Source organism: Patiria miniata, unplaced genomic scaffold (genome assembly GCF_015706575.1).
Source record: "Patiria miniata isolate m_02_andy unplaced genomic scaffold, ASM1570657v1 HiC_scaffold_4, whole genome shotgun sequence".
Classification (NCBI taxonomy): domain Eukaryota; kingdom Metazoa; phylum Echinodermata; class Asteroidea; order Valvatida; family Asterinidae; genus Patiria; species Patiria miniata.
This window is the reverse complement of record NW_024037071.1, coordinates 8,641,548-8,663,520: the sequence shown is the minus strand read 5'-3', so window position 1 is coordinate 8,663,520 and position 21,973 is coordinate 8,641,548. Positions and strand designations below refer to the sequence as shown.

Here is a 21,973-nt window from a genome sequence, read left to right as displayed (position 1 = left end):
TATATATATATATTCACGAGGGCTCAATTTTTATCGTCACGCGCGTCTTGTGACCCGAGTGTCGGCAAAAGTCGTCTGCAAAATAATGTGCCCAGTGATGACGAGCGTCACCTATGTTCCGAGTACAAGTACTTTTACGGAGGAAGGGTGACGGGGGGAGAAACCTTGCCTACCTTTTTAGAGCGGATGGTCCGTGGGCGAATGTTTTGTCAACCCCTGTGACCCAGCCTCCCCCCCCCCCCCCCCCCCCCCCCATAAAGTTTACCGACGCGGCTCCTGCCAATGTGACAAGTGCCGCAAGTTGCCGCACTGCAAAAATTAAATAGCGCCCTCGCGCGTCTTTATGATGACTGGTACCCGCCGCGCTGTCATTTCATTGAAGTGATCTTGCATGTAAACCAGCGGCAGAGGGTTTGGGTTATTTACATGACATAGAAATAGCGTGCGTCCATGGAGATAACAACATGGGGATTTGCTGACGGCGAAAACACAGGCGTACGTGCGGATTCGTGCATTGCTTTTTTGTCAGAAATCGCTCATCAAAATTTAACGATGACACTATTCAACTCAAACTCCAGTAAAGCAACATGATGTAAAACGATCATTCACTAAGTCGTTCTTTTGGTGATATTTTCCGGCCAGGGAAAATACCCTGAAGGTGGTAGAAGAGGAATGCTGCAGGTGGAATCTCCGCCGGGGATCAGCCACAGTCTGGTGAAACTTGTTCCCATGCCCGGTGAAGTTGACGTCTCACCAGCCACCACCAACGCGGCACCGAAGGATGAAGGCCACAGCAGCAATGGGGTGCCGTCCTCCTCCAGCGATCTGGCCATCCCACACCGATTCTCTATCGAATCGGATTTGACCTATGCTCCGAAACTGAACACCACAAGCTTGCGGTTGGCCCAGGGGTCGGGAAGACAGTCCCGGTCCGGCCTGCTGCAGCGGGCTCGGGCCACGCGCCTTGCCGCCGTCCAGCAACATTGCCAGGATGAGTTCACGTTTAAGCCTCAAATGAGCTCGGCAAGTCTTAAGATTGCCGAGACATTAGGAACGACATTTATGGTTCGACAGGAGCAACATCTGGAGAAACAAAGGAAGAAGGTGATGATCTATTTCTCATTTATTGCAACTGATGTTGCGTTTTGTTTGAACTTTCTGTTGGTTCATTAAAATTGGTAATGTTATGTCTCAGTTCACTCACCTTTTTTCTTTAAATGAGTCTTAACTTTAGCTTGAGTAACTCCAACCCCAAATGCTCATGACATAAATTGGGAAATGAGCATTCGGCTGCAGAGTTATTCAAGCGAAAGCTATCCTAAATATCAGATTTAGTGTCATAAATTCAGAATTGTCCACACATTTGATACTTGTCTCCGTCCGTCTTTTATTTAGCAGTGCTTTGTTGGTTCATTTTGTTTGTTTTTAATTTGAGTGAGTCAGTTGTTGGAGATCTGAATATTTTCTACCGAAAAAAAAAGCTTTGTTTATTTCAGTTCAGGTGAAATAACATTCACTAGTATGATTTATTTATTTATTTTTTTACAAAGAACTGCATTTTGGCTTGGCCTTGGGGCATTCCAATTATTTGGTTGAATTATTTCCCACAGACCCTATTTTGGGCTCCCGAGAAAAAACTCTTTTTTATTAACGCCGACCCTGTCTGGAACCCCATTCCCTCAAAAAATCAGGCAATCTGGTTCGGAGTTATTTGAAAAGCTATTGAAAATGAATCAATTTTTCTACCAAGTACAATCCCATAAGGTGCAAGGATGTTGCCTCTCATTGTTTTAGGTGTCTATAGTATACCTTTGCTGAGAGAATAAATGTTTGCATGACCAGTTATTCAATTTCACAAAAATTCACCATTTTCGTACACATTTCCTATACAAAATAACGTCGTTTGATCGACATTTATTTGGCCATAACTTTGGATTGCATGGGTCAATTTTTGCAATTTTACCATCATTTGTTTTCTTTTTGGGTGAGCTTTACAATGAAAGCAATCTCTTAAACAAATACAACCATTTAAAAAAAAGTTCACTAGCCCTACTTAAAACGAATACAGGTCAACTCGTACGCGAACCAACTCGTACGCGACCAACTCGTAGGCGGGACAATTCGTACGCGAACCGACTCGTACGCGGACCGACTCGTACGCGGACCGACTCGTACGCGGACTAACTCGTACGCGGACCAACTCGTACGCGTGAGTTTAGACGATTGGTTTAGCTCACATGGACAGATGAAATTAGGTTCGGTACGGTAGGCGGCATAATTTTACCTTTTCTGAAAGGTTGAGATTTTCAAATTAAATGTAGTTGATTTTTGAATCCGCCAGTGCTACTTACATTTGCGATTTTTTAGAGAAGAATTCTGCGGTTTTTTTTTTTTTACAAGTTCGCTTGATTGATTGGGAAGTTGTCTTCGCGATAACCAGTATGATTGGTTCCCGCCGCACCGCGCACTGTATAAAGAATGCATGATTGAATCGCTGTAACCTTCTTTTGTTCACTAGCCAGCCGGGCTACTGGCCTACGGGCATTTCTACTAGCCCGCATTTTTTTCTTATCTCAGATACAAAATGGCGTATTTTCAAGCGCAATTCTGAGGGAATTTTGTTGGTATTTTTGATTAACAGATCAGATAATTTAATCCTTTAAAACAGTTGATAATTAGACACAAATTAAAGGGGTTTCCTTTTTGAATTTTATGATTTTTTTTTCTTTCTGTACGTTGATCTTTGCCGTATCCCAATAATTTTTCACTCGCACGCCGGCCTGGTTAAGGAATAGTTTGTCTAGCCCCGGCCGCCGCTGTTTTGACAAGCATTTGGTTAGCGGGCTATACCGCTAATTTCGAACCCTGATGTGTTATGTGTTATACCTCCATGGTTATACCAAGCATTTCAGTTGTAAATAGAAATTGCTAGGCCTACGGATGTCCCCGCGTGTCTGCTTTTTTATTGATCAATGGTTGTGAACCACAATGAAAGTTGAGTGACAGGCAGTTGACAAGTCTGATCGATCTCTTTTGATCTTCTAAACCCGCCGGTTCTTTTAGGACACCGAACCGCGAGAACAGATCCATGGTAGTCCAGAGCGTTGCAATTGGGTCAGTCTGACAATGGTGACAATTAATTGACTGACAGGTACATTGATTAAAAAAACACGAAACGATACAACACAAAACGATACAACACTCGTTTAACTACAAAAATCAGTTACTTTATTATCATCATTCACGGTTCACAGGGGGGGGGGGGGGGCTGTAAGAAGAAATAGCCGTGACAAGGGTGCATTAGTTAATATAGTGTGAATGATTTTAGGATTTTATTGGCGCTCCCCATTGAAAATATGGCATGAGCCGCCGCCCCCCCCCCCCCGCCCCCCCCCCCCCCCCCCCCCCCCCCCCATTGATTTTCGGAGGCCTAAGTGTCTGGTAAAAATAACCAGTCAACATTTCAGCACGCCTCCCTGAGAAAATTCTGGATCCACCGTGCTAGCCCCCCCCCCAATATTGGTTGAGAACCGCGCCTGATTGAACTACGGACTACCCGTCACACTATTCCCAAATTCTTCCCAACCATGCCAACCCAATCCTCGAAACCACTCCTAAAACGGCCCGCGTACGAGTTGGTTCGCGTACGAGTTGGTTCGCGTACGAGTTGGCTCGCGTACGAGTTGGCACGCGTACGAGTTGGCTCGCGTACGAGTTGGCTCGCGTACGAGTTGACCAATCCGCGTACGAGTTGACTCGCGTACGAGTTGGTTCGCGTACGAGTTGACCTGTTTCCCTTAAAACTGTACAAAATAGATGTTTAAGACCGGTTTAGAGTCTAGACGCTAATTTCGGTGAGGGTCATTATCAGCGTCCAGACTCCAAACCAGTCTGAAACATAATTGTAATACCGGCCAAGCACATTCCCATTCATAAATACCTTTTTGGTCAAACAGTCAAAGCAAGTCAGAAACTAGAAATTTCCAATGATTTGGTTTGAACCAACTTGTTGAACAACAAGTTTACTTCATGTTTTTTTTAAACACCCCTCTAGCTATGTTATGGTACATGTGTGTGCCTTTTACATTTGGACTCACTGGTAGTATTGTGCATGCCTAACCAAGGATTGTGAATGTTCAACCAATAAAAGGATAAAAGTGACCTGATTTCCTGAGTCCAAATTTCATGTGACACTGGAAACATGTTTTAAGACCAGCCAGCCGGTATTTTAGCAACTGTTTAAGAGGCCACTTGACGGGCTCTGGACCAATATGATTGGGTAAACTGTCTTGAATGGTATGTCATGATGGCTGCCACTACAGCCAAAATATTAGTGAGTTGCAGAGTGCAGACATAATGTAAGTCAACTATCTTGCGAAATTTGTTTTATTATTTTATTAAGTGCTATCAACTAATGTTAAACACATCTATGCCTGTAGAGACAATGCACTTGGCATTGTTTAATTTAGACACCGAAGAAACAGGTGACACTGTAATTTTGTTTTCTGATTTTAATTTTGTTTTGGACCAACTGATCAACTGACCCTTCTTGAGAGGCAAAAATATGAGAACCATATTGCTTGTGGGGAACAGTGTTTTGAATAATGCATGTCGCTGTGGACATGCTGGGTGAACATAATGACAATTGGTCATGAATAATCGATCACTGGTTTCATGCATGGTTGCTCAAGGACTCCAGTGAGTGGCTGTTAATTTGACAAGTGGTTAGCTCTATTCTGCTGACATCGACTGTCATGATTAAGTTATGATCCATGACTATATCATGCGGCTGTCTCATTCTTTGGCTAATGTGCTTTGAAATTCTTCCCTGAGGCTGAAAACTGAATACTCCCCCCCCCCCCCAAAAAAAAAAAAACACCAAACAAACAACCCCCCCCCCCCGAAAAAAAACAACCAAAAAACAAAAACAACAACTCCAAGCAAACCCATCAAGATATAAATAACATAAAGACACAAATTAAACTGTAAAACCATAACAAACAACAAACTTTTAGTTCAGTTTTGAAATGGTCAAATTTTGAACCAATGTATTAGTTGGATAGCTTCATTGTGTTTCAAATTATCTAAAGTAAAGAATTAGCGAACATAACTTACAATGAAGAGGAACGTAAGTCCAAAAAAAGTCTCCGGTTTCTGGTTTGGTGTCTGCCCCAAGCAAAAATGGTGCGGCCACGCGGCTTATTTTTTTTGTACCTGTTTTTTTTCCTTCAAATGTCAGCTGATGACTGCAAATGGTGCCCAACTAAACTTAGTGCAAATATATGGGAGTCCATAGAGGCCACATAAAGTTTATACTCGATTGTAACCCCTTCTAAAAACACGTTCAAATTGTGCTGCAGCAGGATTCCAGTCAAACCAGTGAGTTTGCTGTTTTGAGACATCATCTTTCTTTGAAATTGTTTTTTTCATTTTGCCGACGTGCATGGCTACGGCGACGCGTGCGCATACCAGAAACCGGAGACTTTTTTTTTGGCCTAAGGTCATGAAGATGAAAATTTGACTTGGTTTGGTCATGGGGTAGATTAACCTGCATGACCAATGGGTATTGTGAACCCTGCTTTATACTGGCAAGAGGGTCTATTGCTGCTGTGCTGTCAGTAAGCAATTTGTAGAACGTTTAAACTTCAAGGCAACGTTGTTTTGCAACTGATAGCTCAGTTGGAGGTCGTGAGTAAATTCAGGGTAGATTGAATTCAGATTAAGCTTTGTGCTCCTGGAGGGTCTTTGCCCTTTTATTCAGTAATATTTATGCTGAGGTGACTTTGACCTCATGGAATTCAGTAGAATGGACTGTCTGTTGTAAATTGTAATAGATAACAGAGCTTAGTTATTTTAAAGAGATTGAAGTGGTGTGTAAATGTGATTTCTGGATTCACTCAAAATAAGAATACAATTTCAAAAGTGAAATGCTTATTAGCACTTGATGAATTATAAACTTTTGCTTTAGAACTTTTCAACAAAAAATGTTAGGCAACATTAAGCGACTATGAAAATATAGATATGTAGATAAATCTTGAGCAAAAAAAAAACCAAAAAAATTCTTTGCTTGAAGAAAAACTGTCTGATATTTATGTATCTTTTTATTCTCTGTCCTTAATTGTCCTTAATCGCAGGAACATCTGTGTGAAATGTTTTCCTGCAACAGGCTGATTACCGTTCCTCTAATTACTTACACAAAATTGTACAACCTTGGTGAATTCATCATAAATTGCGGCTTGAATGATGCTACAAAGCATCTTAATTGATCCCTGACCAATCAAATTAAGGAATTGATTTTTACATTTACCTTGGACTGATGGTTGCTAGGATACCATGGAAGCCTAGGCATATGAGTTAATTTCCCTTAACTCATTTTTTTTGGCCAGTTGATCTGTTACAAAGGACAGTAGTACAATGTCAAACTATTATTAAGTTGCAATGAATCAATTTTCACACTAAAAGAGGGTTTGTGCAAATGAGCTAATTTAAAAGTTGCTTTGTTTTGATGCCAGTAGACAAGTTGTCTCTGTAAATTATTGTTTGGAAGTATGACTTGATGCATAATTCTAGCAAAATGATTGTGGGGGAAAGGTAATAAAAAACTCAGACTTGTCATGCTTGTTGGCTTGACATACTGTAGGTTTGGGCGAAAATTACCTGGTTTGTTTGCCATCCATACCCAGAACACGATGTGAATGGCAAAAAATGTTGATTCATCTCCCCACACCCCGTCCCTCCCCCACAAACAAAAATACAGATGGGGGGGGGGGGATTCTTGCAAGGTTGGGCTGAATCAGCTGTGACACTGGGGCACAAAGGTGAATGCAAATTGAATTGAGTAAAAAGTATTTTTACATGGACTTCATTGCACTGTAATTTGTCTGGATTTTTGTCCCAGCTGGAGCAGAGACACCAGATACCCTACAAGGGACGCTTGAGCCCAGTGGCTGCCCTCAAGAACAAGAAGAGTAGTGTTGCAACACTCAAAGACAAGGAGGTAGGTTGGTGCTGAGAAAGTTTCTGAGTTCCTGATTGTTGAAGGAGTCACTCCAAATTGTCAGTCTTGAAATTGAGATACTAATCCATTGTTGCTTTCATGTTTGTGGCATTGTTGTCTCCGTTACATAAAATGATTTTTAGTGCTTTTTATTTAGAAGCAAAAGAAAAGGAAAACCATGTTTTGTTTGTACAGCTAATGGTACTATTACAATCTCCAATCCACAGAATGCAGAAAGTTGCCAGACGGCGTGGGGCTCACCGACTTCCACCCCCAATCTGAATGAGAACGGGCCTGCAGCCGATATAGCCAACAGTAACAACAGGCTAGGGGTAGGGGGCTCAATATCACTACATCTGACCACCCCTCTGAGTCCAGTCAGGGCAGGCAGGGGGCTACCCCAGTCCTCTATGAACATACAGAGGCTGCAAGACGGTAAGAAGGCCTGTCCTTAAAAAAGAGACAAATGTTTGGAGCTTGTGGTTGAAATCCAGAAATGTTCCTATATTCTGACTTTAATCTAAAAAAATCAATTCTGCCATAGAAGACATTGATTACATTATCCACTGCTAGCAGATTGCAACCAGCCAGACATAGCTAGCAGTCAGGGGAGTGATTAAGATGTCTGCAGTAGTAAGTAGGAGGTCATGGGTTCGAGTCCCTCCTGGGTGTTTCCTCACAAGCTCTAATGACACAGCACTTGGTGCAACAAAGCTCAGAAATCCATCTGGATTTTTGCCAATATAATATTTATAGCTAAACTTAACATTTTTATTGGTTTTTTTTTTCATTCTATCTGTAGGACCTTACTCCACGAGTGGGGCGAACTTGGTTTTGAAACGACAAAAGGCTCTCCCTAAGCCCAAAAGTTTTGGCATGCACAAACGGAGCTCAACGCATCCTATAGATGGTAAGTTCTCCGATGATAACCATAATAAACATACAAAACAAACACTGCTATACTGAACATTCCCTTTATAATGAGCATGGGTTTTGCTCCCAATTTTATGAGTAATTAAAGGCTTCACGCACAATTACCCCCTCACTCGGTTTAAATAAAAGGGTGTTGGCAGCATTGCTATCGTATGCCGTATCACTTTCAGTCTGTGGACTTCCTTTCATATGCACATGAACCAATGTGCATTAGCGATGTGTCCTTAATTCCTACGGAACTCTCACTAGAAGTCAGAAAAAGTGCAATCTATTGCTGTTGTACCGAGCATTGGTGACTGAAAACCAATATAATGAATGAATACTGTGCTGAAGAATCTTATGTAGACCCAATTGTGTCTATAGTGTCCTGCTGCTGTAATATGTCAGTACTGCGTTCTGGAGGTGGCAGGTGCTAATCCTGCCCTAGTGAAGTTCACTGTAAAGCCTTAAATTGATTATAATTGATTGATTGATTGGATCAGGTGCCAGTATTGACCCCCTGGAGACCACCACCACCTCCCAACCCACCAACCATCAGAGAAGTAAGACAGTGACTTCCCCTGAGCCTGGCTCTTCCCCTCGCAATAAAGTCAAGAGTCTGGTGACTAGGACGGCAGCACAGAGTGGAGAGAGACTCAGGCTAGCCAAGCTGACAGCAGAACGGGCAATGAAGGTTGGGCATCAGACTAGTAATACTGTTTTTACATTTAACCCAATACAACAAAATGGGTCACAATGTCCCAAGAGCTTCGTTTGAAAGTTAAGACTCCTTTTGTGACATTTGGTCACATTTAATGACAGTTAAGCATCCATGAGCAATGTCAGGCAATGGTTATCAGTCTACTGGTGGTTTATTTATATGCCTGCTCTCTAATAGCATCTTGTGAACATCTCTCTTAAAAAGTGTCTTCACAAAACTTCTTGATCTGACGTGTACATTGTAGCTCCCTGTTGTACATGAGGATGCACACAGCTATTGATCACTGATACCCAGGCTCTGGTTGCACGTACCGGTAGTTGACTTGAGGGCAGTTCAACCATCCTATGCTCGATTGCAGTTTTAATAGTCAAACTATAGTAAACCACACTCCTTGCTAGAATTTGCTTTATGATTTTAAAAATGTTGATCTGATACAGAACACTTGCATTGTGCAAATGAAGTCACTTTTTGACATGCTACACAACTTTTGTAACTGTTGCAGCTGCCAAACAGTTGTAAAGATCGATGAAACTAAACAATTTTTTTTTAAATGGTTTTCTTTGGCAGTTAAAGAGGGTCTTCACCATTCAGGGTCCCTATCCTGTGGTGAGAGAATGTCTGCGATCTCGAGACTGGGTGGAGAAGCAGTACCGATCCATGGCCCCCCACAAAGTCAAGAGGAAACAAGGCAGTGATGACAATGACACAGATGACAGTGACAATGACGATGATGACGGTAAGACCATATTAGTGATGGGAGAAATCAGAGATTTCTAAATCCGTTTATCCTGCTTTTTTTCAAACCGAATAACGATTATCTAGTTTCACCGGAAGTTACCATTCAGTTGTCATGGGTTGTACTGCTGAGAATGGGTGGGAACTCTCTGATGAGTCGAATGGGCGAGTGAGTGCAGTTATAATCACAGACCATGGAGCAAATTGTGGGATATTCTAGTTGTTTTTTCTTTAGCTTGTGTCACAAGAAAATGGAAGGTTGATTTGTTTTTAGGTTGGTTTTGAATATTCAGTTTTCCAGACACAAATCAAATAGTGCAATTCAAAAAGTAAATTAAAAAAAAGCAGATTTTAATCGCACCTCCAGTCCATATTTCCCATGTTGGTGTTATTTTGGAGCCTGTGGTTCAAAATCTATTTTGCACCTGATTTTCATTTCCCAAAAGAAAGTCACGTTGAGGTTTGAAATTAGAAAATCTGTCGTAGTGGCAATATGGGTTTCCTGGGTCGGCTTTTGGAAGCAAGTTGTAATGCCATTTGTAGGATGTTTACAGTGACATTTCAGTGACATTTCAATGTGATTTTGTTTGTCTGCCACTCAGATGACAATAATGATTCTCCTGACACGGGTGTCACTGCAGACAGTGATGACGATGACAACGGATTAGGAGATTCAGATGACATGTATGGAATGATGGTCAGTATTTACATTGAGAAAAAGCTTGCCTATAAAGAGCATGTGACGAGACTTATTCTATTGAAAAGGGTTGCGGTAATATTCAGAACCAGAGATGTAAACTTGATGTTCCATTCAAGTCATAGACATCTTAAACGTAGACCTGACTTGTATGCTTTCATGTTACTTCTGGCAACAAAATGCTGCTTCCTTTAATGCCATGGTACACGAACCCTCATTGTGATTGTTAATAACGCACTTTATGTGACCGTCCTCTTGCATGTTTAATGAGCCCACAATATTGTTTGCGTCTCGTGGCAGTTATTGGCTGCAGCGTTTTGTGGTCAGAAAATTCAGGCAAATGTCAGGTCTATGTCTTTTTAAGATGTCTGTGATTCAAGTACATGTATGCCGTGTTTTCCATCAGGAGAATGCCTTAAACTTTAGACATGTTACAGACTTTATTATACATAGACGGGGTCCATTGTCTTTGAGAAATGCCCTCTTGAGTTTATGCATTCTCCTGGTAATGATTATTGAAAACACGTCTGGTTGTCCTCTCAACCACTTCTAATTTTGGAGTTAGTCCAGTGACATGTTCATTCACAGACTTCTACTCTCCACCATGCAATACTGAACATTTCTTCATTGTCTGCTCTCATCATTTGCTCGACTTTCACATTAAAGTGCCTGTTCACATTTGAAGCGTCGTTTGTGACATAACCAGAAAGAATTAAAATAAATATATATGAAATAAAGAGAGGACCGTAAGGTGTTGTGTTCTGTGCCACCAATTAAAAAACCAAGCATGAGCCCTTCCATTATAGTTGCACATTATTATATTTTTTATTTTACAGTCAAGAATGGTCCGAAACAACGATCCATTTTTCATTTGGACGTGTCGCAGAGACACCATCAACTTTAGGTTCTTGAGGAAAGAGACAATTGTCAACCATTTTGCCAAGAATGGAGCGTTTACAACCAAGGTGAGATGGGATAAAGAAAAAGAGGTTTTCTAATGTTGCAGAATTTCAGACTGCAAAAATCCAACTTGATTCAGCAAACCAGTGGCATATTATTTGAACTTAAAACATGCTAATAAAAGTTACGGCTTGCGTGTTTAACAAGTACATGTACGCAAATGTTGCAGCTTTAAATCTTTGTGTGCGATTATTTGATACATTGACTCAAAAAAGTGACTGCTTTAGACAAGCCGTTTTATCGACTTGAATGTAAAAGGATGTTATTTAAATTCCTTCTAAATAAAACAACTTATTCTGTACCAAAGTTATTAAGTGAAAAAGTTAAATGCATGACTAGAGAATGACGAACTGGTGTTCTTTTTATTGTTACAGACCGGCCTGTGTACCCATCTACGGAACCTGAAGTGGTATGAGAACATGGACGCTGATACCTTCTATCCACGCAGCTACAAGATCTGCATAGAGGAAGAGAAAAATGCATTTCTTGGTGAGATGACAGATTATTTACATCATACAGTTGACTCTCATTAGTACAAACACTGTTAATACAAATTCTGGTTATAGCAAACACAAGGCCTTGGTCCCGACTGTGCATTTATGTGCACAATGAATGGGACTAATGTTCCTCTTAATACAAACATATTGGCTAGGTTTGAATGAGTTTGTATTAACGAGAGGCAACTGTATATGGAACCTGTTAAAAACTAATTAAACTAAAACAGTTGTATCAGAATAGTTTAAAACTTTGCTATCAGACATTGACAGACCAATTTCCATTGTTTTTCCAAACAAATTTTTTCCTGTTTTTATATTGAATGCGTCAGCTAAACAATGATTATATCTAATTTTGCCTCTAAAGCTGAGTGCTTCTTTTTACATTTTTTTTCTCCATTCTTATTTTTTCTTTTGCTTCTGACTGCAAATGGGGACCTAATAATGATACTTGTTTACACTTTTGTAATAATTGTTAAAATTATTATGTGTCCTTCTTAACCCCAGATGACTACAGACTGACTGCTGCATGTAGCATCTTGAAATGGGTGGTACAACGACACAATGGCGAGCTGGACGTGCCAATGGACGACAATGAAGACATTCCAGACGAAGACAATACCACCAAGTCTGACGCTGAGGACGTGACCACCTCGCCACGGTCCCAATCCAAGCTGGCCGGTCAGTCCAAGGCAAAAAGGAAAACAAACCCTGTCCTTCCAGCCTCCCTGATTCGGACTGCCTCGGATATCGTGGATAACTATCTGAATGATGTAACACATGAATTTCTGGACAATAATGTGGACGTCAGTGACCTCATGACGGACAAACAGTGGGATGAGTTTATTCGACAGTATTGCCAACTAATTTTGTAAGTTATGAGCTGTTTACTCTCTTATTGGTTATATTTTTATCAAGTTCATGTTGAAAATATCTTATGTCTAGTTCTCTAAACACGTTCACTCTTTGAAAGTCCGCAAAAAAATTATCAATCCCTGGAAAAAAATTTCAATTGTGAATTTTTGCTGTAAGAACTTGTGTAAAAAATGATAATAATTAAAAAAATTGTGTTCATCATTAAGTAAAAAAAATAATCTGCTGACTGCTTTTTGATGAACACCATTTGGCACAGAATCTCTGTATATTACTACAATTGATAGATTTAATTTCTTCTCTCATAAACAGTGAGGGTGGTGTCATAGCCGAGTCTAGCAATCACAGTGCAATGTGCGAGAGTCTACTGAACAGGGTACGGGCCGTCCTACCCCAGCTGGATATGGACGGACTGCGCAATATCTGGATCATTAAGCCTGGAGCCAAGTCTAGAGGCAGAGGTGAGTTCAAAGGGCAAAGGTCAATGACTTCATGAAGACATATGCCTGTTTGCATTTCTTGTCTAGAGCAACTGTCTAGATCTCCCATTACATGTATGGTGGAAAGTGCTGATACTAGATGTTGGCATACTTCTGGACACCAGTTTCGGACACGACCAGAGTGTGCAATAAGCCAGTTCGGTATTTCAATGACCCGATGTCATTCAGGGTAGCATCGCTGACGTGATGTTGCGCGATGTTACACGCACGCCCATTCTGCTAGTAATTTACACGCAAGCATCGTGTGCCCGCATTCGTGCGCCTTCGAAACGTTTGATTATCCTGAATGACCTGTGACCCATATCATTGTGCACATGCGCAGTTGCAATACCAAACTGGCTTATTGTCATTGTTCTGGCCGTGAATTTTACAATATCCCCATTCGTACGTCATTCTAATGGAAACCACATATAGAGATTTGACAGTTTACATGGTAATGGCAACAATAAGACAAAGTTTGCGGTGCCACCGCAAACCTCCTCTTCCATTAAGAGAATTTACAGACATTTTCAAGAAAAAGAAAATGCACTCTGTAAACTTTGTACATTTGTATGCGCCTTCCAAATCCATTTTGTTAAATTGCAAGCTTGCCTTAAAAGGAAGCAGAAGTTGGCATTGAAAAGAGAACTATATATAAATTCCAAAGATTCTGAAATTTAATGACCTTATCTTGTACTAAATTTGTCATGCTGAAATAGGCAGCTAGGTGACTCTTTGAGATGTGACTTTGTTCTGTCTCAGGTATTATCTGCATGAACAAACTAGAGGAGATCCTGAAACTAGTGGGCAACCCAACCATCGTCAAGGAGGGCAAATGGGTCGTCCAGAAGTACATAGAGCGCCCTCTCTTGATCTACAACACCAAGTTTGATATTCGGCAGTGGTTCTTAGTGACTGATTGGAACCCGTTGACTATCTGGTGGTATCAGAATAGTTACCTCAGGTTCTGCACTCAGCCCTTCTCACTGGACAATCTGGAATCGTGAGTAGTCTTCATGTTTAACATCTTGTCTGGGGAAATAGAAATATTCTCAGTTGCTTCATGCCAAGAAATTGAGATACAAATCAGTTTGATGAGTCTAATTGACTCTCTCAAGACCATGTTTGAATGTTTGAATGATCTTGGAAAAGAAAACAATTAAAACAGCTTTAACATGATGAAATAAAACCATCGTTATGAAGTATCTGCTGACCATGTATATATGAGATTCCTTAAGTTATTTGGAAATACGTTAAATATACTTTATCAGAGGACAAGTACGTATTTTATTTAATAACAGTTGTGTACATGTACAATGTACTGAGTACTTCCGTAGAGTGCAATATTGTGTTGCTACTCAGATTTAATGTTTAAAAGCTGACAAATTTTAGTCTTAAACCTTTATGAATTCAAACAGAGTCACAGCCTTGGTGTACAAATAGCATATACCATGTCATTATTCACTTCTTGAAATATGGTTGGTGTCATGAAACAATGATCTAAAACAATATCTGCATGTTTTAGTCAGTGTACTCTGATTCTCTTCAGAAAAAAACCATTCATTGTCTTGATGAAATTTATTACTCTTTTCTCAACAGGGCCATCCACCTTTCCAACTTCTCGGTCCAGAAGAACTTTGAGAATTCTGCAGCCCGCTCGGTGATGCTACCAGATGAGAATATGTGGACCAGTGAGGAGTTCCAGCAGTATCTCAAGAACCGAGGCTGTGGCAACATCTGGCAGGATAGTATCTACCCAGGCATGAAGAAGGCCGTCATTGCCGCACTCCAGTGCACGCAGGACGTTGTGGAAATGCGCAAGGTGCGTTAAGCCACGTCTGAATTATTTGACTACGGCCGGCAGTATTTAACACACTTTCCCATAGATCTCTCCATTAGGACGTCATCTTCATAGGAAAATTACAACTGCACACCAACGCCATCATGTGCGTATGTGCGCAGTGTTCAAAATGTTCTAAACACGCGCGCATGCAGCTTGACGTTTCTTCAAAATGCGGCACAGCCGATGCGTGTCACGAAAATTTGATGGCCAAAATGCTGATGCACGTGGCAGTCTGTGTGAGAGAGACCTATTGGATGTGGCTTTTAGTCTCATCCACAGGCGCATTGTGAGCTCTAGCCATAAGAGCTACAGTCATGGTCTGTGGTGACATGTCATGTTTAGCTTTGTGCTTGAAAACATGCGCCAGTTTACTGCTGTCTGACTGACTGAGTCACTGACTGACTGACCGACTGACGGAGTCACAGAGTGTTAATTATGTCCTAAAATAAGATTTTTAGATCCAGCTTGGCCAGGTAAGCCTAGTGTTTTTTTGTTCAAGGCACCCTGTCTTCCTTTCTTTCTGTGCCAACAGAACTCCTTTGAGCTATACGGTGCAGACTTCATGTTAACTGAAGACTTCCAGCCGTGGTTGATAGAGATCAACTCCTCCCCAGCCATGGGTGCTACGACTGAGATCACGGAGCAACTATGCCATGACGTCATTGAAGACACCATGAAGGTAGTGCTGGACCGACGACATGACAAGAACTGCGACACGGGAAAGTTTGAACTGGCCTTCAAGCAGGTAAGGCTGTGTTCAAAATGGGCCTGCAGAGCTACAGCTTCATCTGTTGTCATCATTCCCACGTTGATTTAATTGTCAGAAACAGTAACTGTAGACAAAAGATTCAGACAGGGCCTTAGTTTGAAGAAGCAGGTGAATTGCCTTTAACCCAGCTTCTCAAATTGTTGAATTGTGGCATCATTTTGAAGGTGTTTTGACCTCTTGCCTCTCTCTCTTCACTGTCCAGCACCAAGTGACCGTTCCTCCTTATGTTGGTGCTCAGCTGTGCATCGAGGGCACCGGTCTACGTAACCCATCTCTCCGTATACACCGGCAGCGAAGCCAGCCTAACATCATCAGCCCGCGACAACCTGACACAACAGTGGTCCTGCGGAAGACCACTAATAACGGCAGCAACCTGCAGACCAGTCCCAGGAGACTCAGTCAGGGTAAAGTTGAAGCAACCCCCATGGGGCTCGACCCGGAGCTGATTAAAGCGACTAATCTGGAGGAAATGACACGCAAACTAGCAGGTATTAGCAAGGATGACTTAGATCTGATTAGGAAGACCAGCCGCAAGGGTAAAAAGGGGCGGCGGAAACGCACCTTTCGCTTGCCAAATGTCAGTCAAGAGAGCGAGGCAGTAAGGGAGGAGCTCAAACTCCGCTCTGTTACCGTCAAGGGGACTGGGGTTGAAGGCAGCCCCCCAGTCCCCGAGCAGCGTTATGGCATACAGCCAACCAAGTCCCTCAAAGCTTACACAATTTACAATCACAAAACAAAAATTAACGGCCACTCAACAGCCGAGCCCACAACTCAAACAGGAGAAATTCCAAACATCGGAAGCTTCCACCTCGGCCATCCTAAAAGGCCTAAAAACCCACTGGTCAAGCACGGCCAGTTGACCAATCCTAAACTGAAACTACAGCACCATAACCCTGACAGCTCCGAGAAGCATTTTGTCATTGGGCCTAGCGGGGTGTCAGTCTACTCCAGTGCCTAAATAACAAAATTAAAATACCTGTTTCAGATGGGCATTCCAGAGCCACACTGAAGCAAGTTATTCTGCAAATTTGAATGAATTACATGAAGAGTTTGTTTGAATAAGGAGTGACTGGGTTGAAAGATCAGCTAAGTTGTCCTGTCTAGTCAATGGAGAATTAAAAAAAAAAGTTTGCCTCTCTGAAACCAAAATCTATTGGCGTCGGCCCGAGTTACTCCTAATAGTAATACCCGTTTGGTCTCGCGTGACTTTAGAATGCCAATCTGGATGTAACCTACCACTCCATACACCATGCAGTTATGACTAGGCTGCAAACTCACAGCAGCAAGTCAACTCATTGGTGATTAGGATCATTGATAACCATTCAGAGATATTTGTAGACTACTGCCAGCCAGTGTGCAATACTCAAAGAAGCTGCAGTGATGGTGCCAACTTTAGTCTTGATTGAGTGGACTCATTGTACATAGCATTGCAGAAACTCCTCAGTACAGAGGAACAAGTACATTCACATGCCAGTCTGCACAAGCAACGTTTGTCTTCCATCAAAAGCAACTCTCCATTTTGCAAGGAATCAAATTAAGACTATTTTACAATGTTGCCAAAAAGCTTGGAGAATGATAACCGGGCTGTTTCCTACGCATTAGAATGCTCACTAGGTTTGGAGAATACTTGAAATGTTTTGATGAGCTTAGTGTTCACCCTTTAAGGGTGGAGAGTTAGTCAGGAGAGATATTTGTTCAGTCTGGGTCACTGAATTGGTCAGATGACTCATGAAACAAAAACTACCTCAGATGTGATGTTTTGTGATCTCAGACCATGAACTTCAACTGCTTAAAGCAGAAGCATCAACAGAAGTTTAAGATGTGTCCATAGAAAAAAAAGTTAAACATTTCTTAAGATACTGGATGTGTCACAATCATTACATATTTTGCTGATGTTTGGGAAATGTAAATGTGTAGGCAGCAGTAGTAGGTCTACTTTGATTCAGTAAGTTGTAGTGTACATGAAGATTTACAATTGGATTGTCCAAGTAACTTTGTACATGTACATAATTAAGAGTATATACATTTATATTACATTGTTCTCAAGAATTGTTCTTGAAATTTCAAGTATTATATCATGACATCTGAAATAACTACAGCAGTAATTTGGGTGCAGTGCATCAAGGATACTTTTAGGGCTTTTAGATTTTTTTTTAGAAAGAAATCCCTTTTCTTACTTGAGTTTTGATCTAAATCAAATTTACAAATCAGTCTATTTTCTGACATGGTCTGGACTTGGGGCAGAGTTTTTGGGCTTTAGAACTATGCAAAAAGCTGCATTGTAGACCGACAGATGTGGAAATGTCACATTCACTGTTTGACTCAACCATCAATCATTGTTTGAAATGTCTGTTTGTTAACACATTGCCTTTTTTTATCTTCCATGTTCATTAATTCCTTGCATGCACCAGGCCCGATGGGTACTGTTCAGGTAATTGGAAACTCATCTGGGCTTATTACGTGTAGTCATTCTTTACATGTCGCGTTCTTTCAGCTACACCTGGCATAATGATGCAAAGTACTTGTGAGAACTTGGAGAATATTTTGCTCCTATTTCAACATTTTTCTGACTTCAACCTGATGGAATTGTAATCTAAACACAACTACGCCAAGTATTTGCATAGTTGTACTCAGAATGCATTTGGTACAGACACCCGGTAAAACTGCATTCCTTTGTGTAACATTTTTCAACTTTTAGAGAAACACAAGAAAAAACATTGAAGACAGGCATGCAACTTTTCCTTGGATCCACCGATATCCTTGTTTTTTTACTTCTCGTGAATGCCATTGCAAATTGAAAAACACTTGTTTGTGTGGTTTGGAATTTCCTCGTTTTTTTTCTAAATTCCCAGTTGCATGCCTGAAAAAACGAAGATTATTTAATTTTGGCAACCAACAGCTTCTCACTGTTGCCAGGCCTGTCTGTGTTTCTACTGCTGTTTCATGTGTACCTTTGTTCACTTGTGTTTTCTTCATTCAGTTTGATTAGATTCAAGCTTTGGTAAACTAAGTTGCGTCTGCTACTAATCTCTCTTCATGCATCTGTGCTCTTTGTAGCTCTTTCACTTTTGCTCTCAAATTGACTGAATGACTAATTTAATTCCATGCAAAAACTAATATTTCTCATCATAACCACAATTTGATCCCAGTTTTTCCTCATTCTTCCCATGATTCTATACTAACCCCCATCCATCCCAGGATTCCATTGTCACCCCCTCCCTTCCCATGATTCCATATTAACCCCCATCCATCCCATAATTCAATGCTCACCCCTTCCCATGATTCCATATTAACCCCCATCCATCCCATAATTCCATGCTCACCTCATTCCCATCTGTTTGTTTCCATTGCAGCATCGTCTGCGCTTACGCAAGCTCAATCATCACATGATGACATTACGCAGCGAGATAGCCAGCATGACACAAGTTGTACGTCAAAATATCCATTTTGTTTGCTTCTTTCCTAAAATGTTTCAGAAAAAAAATGAAGACAGTTTAAATTTAAAGTGAATGTTCAATACAACACACATTTTTCCGATCTTAATTTCAAGGTTTTTTTTAGTTTAATGCAGATTGAAACTCGCTAGTCCTAAAAAAAATTGTTCTTCCTGTTTTAATGACTATTTTCATCTGAAATGGACAAGGGAAAAAAATACTTTGTGTTTTCATTTGTTCATTGAGATGTTCAAGTCTAAATGACTGTGAGTTAGATTTTGGACTTGCCATTTGATTGTATAACCACAATTTTTAAGAAAAGTTGTTTTGGTTCTAAACATTGCGAAACAAAGTCATCTATCTTGAAAACCCACAAAGAACCTAAAATATGATTATTTCAGTGTTCAGTCCTTAAAGAATTCATCTCCTATTTCACAACAATGTACAATGTACACACACTTTCTTCACAAGTACATTTTGGAGAATTACGTCACATACATGTTATTGTTTAATTTTGACTAGCATGACAATAACCATTCATATGGGAATGCAGGCATCACTCATTCATATTTATTTTGTTTTCCCTTCCCTCCCCCTTCATCTTTCCTCAACCTATCCTCCATCACCTCTGCCTCCTTGCTTCTCCTGGGAACTCATCTCTGTCTCATCATCTTTTGTAACCATGGTTACCTCCCTGCATCCATATCCATCGTTGCTATGGTAATCCTGCATCCGTTTCATCTCATTTTTTGCTCCTATCTCACCGCCCATTGTTGCATCTTCGCAATCTCGTCCATCTTGTCCTTGTATTTCAATCTTGACATGAAACAGCAGCAGGGATTCTAGACGGAGCTTGGGGCAGCTCATGCCCCCATTGCAATACCGGCATCCCAGGGGTAAAACTAGAAGCCGATAAAGCAGCAACAGACTGCACCTGCAGACGAGACAGTGTGGTTAATACCCCGGTCAATGACAGAACTAGCCAGCCCAACTCCGGTTACCAGTCACCGGTGGCAGGGTACCGATCACCGGAGCTGATCCCTCGTAGTGGGACCTTCGTCAGCAACAGGCAGGGTAACTTGGTAACACTAAGCGGGCCGGACCCGATCCAAGGGGTGCACAAAGTGGGTAGAGCGGCCTTCCTAGCAGGCCGAACCCGTCCCAATGTCAATAGGCAACGTAGAGAGTCTAAGATACATGTACAGATAAGAGGTGGAGAAGTCAAGGTACCATGCGGGACTTACCCTTTTACAGTCTCCAGTAGTTACATCATGTAAACAAACAAAAAATACATTAAAAGAAATAGAATTATGCAGATATCATGGCTGAGTTTGGGAGGCTGAAAAACAAATTTGGTTTGAAAATGTCGGATTTACTGAATGGTGTGCAGTGAATTTAAGGCATTTAATAATACGTTTGTGTTTAAAAATACCTTTTACCAAATGCAAGAACTATTACAAAAAACTGTAAAGTCTTAGAGTGTGTGCTCATTCATTATTTTTTATTACAGTTTTTTATTACAATCTACCAGCAAAGCTTTGTTTTGTTATATTTTATCAATTGATTTGAGTACATGTATACACCAAGAGTATGTAATCAAATAAACATTGTAACTATCAGAATTATAGTACCATTGAAATATTGAATTCTTAAAGATTTGTACATTGTTAAATGTATTTATTACATTAAAATACGGTTCAACGATTCATTTTTAGACAAAACCAAAGTTAGGATGTGATTAATTGGTTGCCATTTCAGGTAGAACAAACTAAAGTACATTCGGGCCCCATTTTTTAGTCAGAAAATATTGTTTTTATAATGCAGCATAATTTTATTGCTGGATTAAGAGTAACAAGGGTATTATAATACAAACAGTAGAATTCAAATTAGTTGCTTTTAGAGGAACTTGAAAAATAGAATTAGCTGTTGCAAACTGCTTACCAACTAAAAGGACCTATGGTATAAATGCAAAAAAATAGTTAGTGGCCTGACGTTTCGACCCTAGCAGAGTCTTTCTCGAAGGCTAAAATTTTAGCCTTCGAGAAAGACTCTGCTAGGGTCGAAACGTCAGGCCACTAACTATTTTTAGAGGAACTTCCGAGAAGCAGACATTCATCTGGTAATAAATTGATACTTTTCCTTAGCAGTGAAGTTTTCTTAAAAATATATTTAAAAAAAGGCTTTGGCATTGCGGGCCAGGCATGAATCATGTTTTGTTCTCAAAAAAGAAAACATTTTCCAGCCAATTTGCTGCCTACTTACAATGTAGTCTGCTAGTTTGTTTTGTAGATGCAGGCTACAATTGTCTTCTAAATAACCAGGTTTATATATTTCTGAGTTGTGCCTTTTTAAATGAAACTTTTATAAGTGAACTTTTCAGTGGTAAGCAGCCCATCATCGCACGTATCGCTCTGAAAACAAAATTCTGCAATAACAAAATCATCAATTGCCCACTTGCGATGGTCCCAATGAATATAGAAACTAGGAAGTTTCTTTTGTGAATAACGTTTGACTTGTATTTTATTATGTATAAATCTCTTTGCTGAAAGCAATAAAGGCCATCTTGAAGATGTTTTTAATTTCTTTTCATGTTATTTTGATAATAAATCATGTTACGTTGAATACTTAAATATGTCGTCCACAGTGGGTCTTGATGTTTGTACATGCTTCTTCATTTACAATTACTTGTTTTAGTCATTCTTATTTATTTTTATATTGATATTTGTATTAATCACGATTTTATATCTCGTGCGATGAAGCAGTAGCTGACATGGCCCTATCCAATTTTCCCTTTCTGTTCGGGAACAATATATTCGCCTTTGAGCCTTGTAATGATTTTGTTTTCCGTAATGAAAGCATGCATCTCACAACATGAGTCTGCGCCCTCCCCCTATTGTTTCCATTCGTTTACGAACGATAAAAAAAGCACGGAGAAGACTAAAACATTTTTGTTAATGTATATAATACCATGGAGGGAGGAATAGACCGATCCCCGGGCCCGGCCTCCTCAAAACCTTTCAATCTACCAAATACCACGTCTTCGGTGAAATGTTGTTTTG

At 40.5% G+C, this 21,973-nt stretch overlaps 1 protein-coding gene across 4 annotated transcripts; it reads left to right on the top strand.

The window, feature by feature from the left end:
- Positions 1-424: 424 nt before the first annotated feature.
- LOC119739688 (tubulin monoglycylase TTLL3-like) lies at positions 425-20,918 on the top strand. 4 transcript variants are annotated; one of them, XM_038214711.1, is made up of 18 exons: positions 426-1,104; positions 6,899-6,997; positions 7,225-7,432; positions 7,800-7,907; positions 8,413-8,603; positions 9,198-9,366; positions 9,968-10,062; positions 10,899-11,027; positions 11,397-11,511; positions 12,024-12,387; positions 12,702-12,850; positions 13,631-13,871; positions 14,468-14,690; positions 15,244-15,456; positions 15,683-15,968; positions 17,892-17,911; positions 18,834-18,908; positions 19,746-19,827. In XM_038214711.1, the coding sequence occupies exons 1-18, from the start codon at positions 673-675 to the stop codon at positions 19,758-19,760; spliced, it is 3,132 nt and encodes a 1,043-aa protein (XP_038070639.1). In that variant the 5' UTR covers positions 426-672; the 3' UTR covers positions 19,761-19,827. The 4 variants fall into 4 exon arrangements, with proteins under 4 accessions (XP_038070637.1, XP_038070639.1, XP_038070636.1 ...); XM_038214708.1 differs by lacking the exon at positions 17,892-17,911 and having other exon boundaries at positions 19,746-20,918; XM_038214710.1 differs by lacking the exons at positions 17,892-17,911; positions 18,834-18,908 and having other exon boundaries at positions 19,746-20,918.
- Positions 20,919-21,973: the final 1,055 nt, after the last annotated feature.